The 1,096-nt window shown below is 46.3% G+C and overlaps 1 protein-coding gene across 1 annotated transcript in view; it reads left to right on the top strand.

Annotated features, from left to right (window-relative positions):
* Window positions 1-908: 908 nt before the first annotated feature.
* LOC119302481 (trihelix transcription factor GT-3b-like) overlaps window positions 909-1,096 on the top strand; it is a 1,753-nt gene continuing 1,565 nt past the window's right edge. Inside the window, exon 1 of the mRNA XM_037579519.1 lies at window positions 909-1,095. Coding sequence (XP_037435416.1) covers window positions 992-1,095 — 104 coding nt within the window. The 5' untranslated portion in view covers window positions 909-991. The remainder of the gene's footprint in view (window position 1,096) is intronic.

Genomic DNA, 1,096 nt, shown 5'->3' with positions numbered 1-1,096 from the left:
GGAGATTCAAATGTACATATTTCTATTTTGTTGCTAAGAAAAGATTAACTTATTATTGTCTACGTCATGTACTCTATTTGTAAGCTAATGTTCTTATCTTACTTTTCCTCAATAGGACTAACTATGGTTGCGTGCAGGCCCATAAATCAGGAGGTTCAATCTTCATTATTGAAAATAAAAAGAAATGGTGTTGAAATGGATTCAATGCTAGTTTTTGGGGAAAGAACACTTTTGATTGACTCATAAGAAAAAATACAAACACTACGAGCACATACACAACTTCTGCATGACCAGGAAGCGCACAGACAACACCGACACATAGGCAAGATAAAAAAACACGACCTCCAAACTTCTTGCTGAAACGAACTAAAGCTGGCAGTAGTACCCTCAGCATCAGCCGACGGTGAGAAAAAGATGCTTCAACAATGTTGTAGTTCATGGGTTTCATAGAGTAGAACACATCCGGACAAACTCTAGAAATGCCTCCAGCAAGAGGATGACGTGAATACCACCATCATTGCTAGATACAACCAGCGTAGATCAGACCTAAAGTTTTCATTCCGGAACCAAACTTGTCGAGAACTATAACAGTGACGTGACAATGTTACACTTCAAAATGCTGCACGACATCGTGTCATTCAAGTCTGTAGTGTTCAAACAACAAAACTCATTCTTGGTTCCGTGCCACTTTGTTTTCTGGACTGGATATGCATTGATGTAGGTGGAGAGGGCATAGCCTTCGAGAAGAGAAGACGCGGTTTGCAGGCAGCGTGGCGGGCGGCGCAGAGGATCCAGATCTTGAATTCAAAAGCAGTGGGAAAGCAAGCCGTTTCCGCGTTGAAACAGATTGATGATTTCCTCGCCTCTTTCTCTCTCCATCTCGACCCCTCTTGACTTTCCATTCCTTCCCCATCTCTCTCTCTCTCATCTTCCCCCACTTTGCTCCGCTTTCCCGTCCACCGCCACCGCCACCGCCACCACCGGCCAAGCCATGGATCCCTTCCACCACCTCAACACCGCCTTCTCCAACCCTTACCACCCGCTCCTCTCCTCCTCCCCGCCCCACCCCTACCACCCTCCGCCCCCTCTCCCGCCT

Source organism: Triticum dicoccoides, chromosome 1B, assembly GCF_002162155.2.
Source record: "Triticum dicoccoides isolate Atlit2015 ecotype Zavitan chromosome 1B, WEW_v2.0, whole genome shotgun sequence".
Taxonomy (NCBI): domain Eukaryota; kingdom Viridiplantae; phylum Streptophyta; class Magnoliopsida; order Poales; family Poaceae; genus Triticum; species Triticum dicoccoides.
The sequence above is the reverse complement of the archived record's forward strand: the minus strand, read 5'-3'. Positions and strand labels throughout refer to the sequence as shown.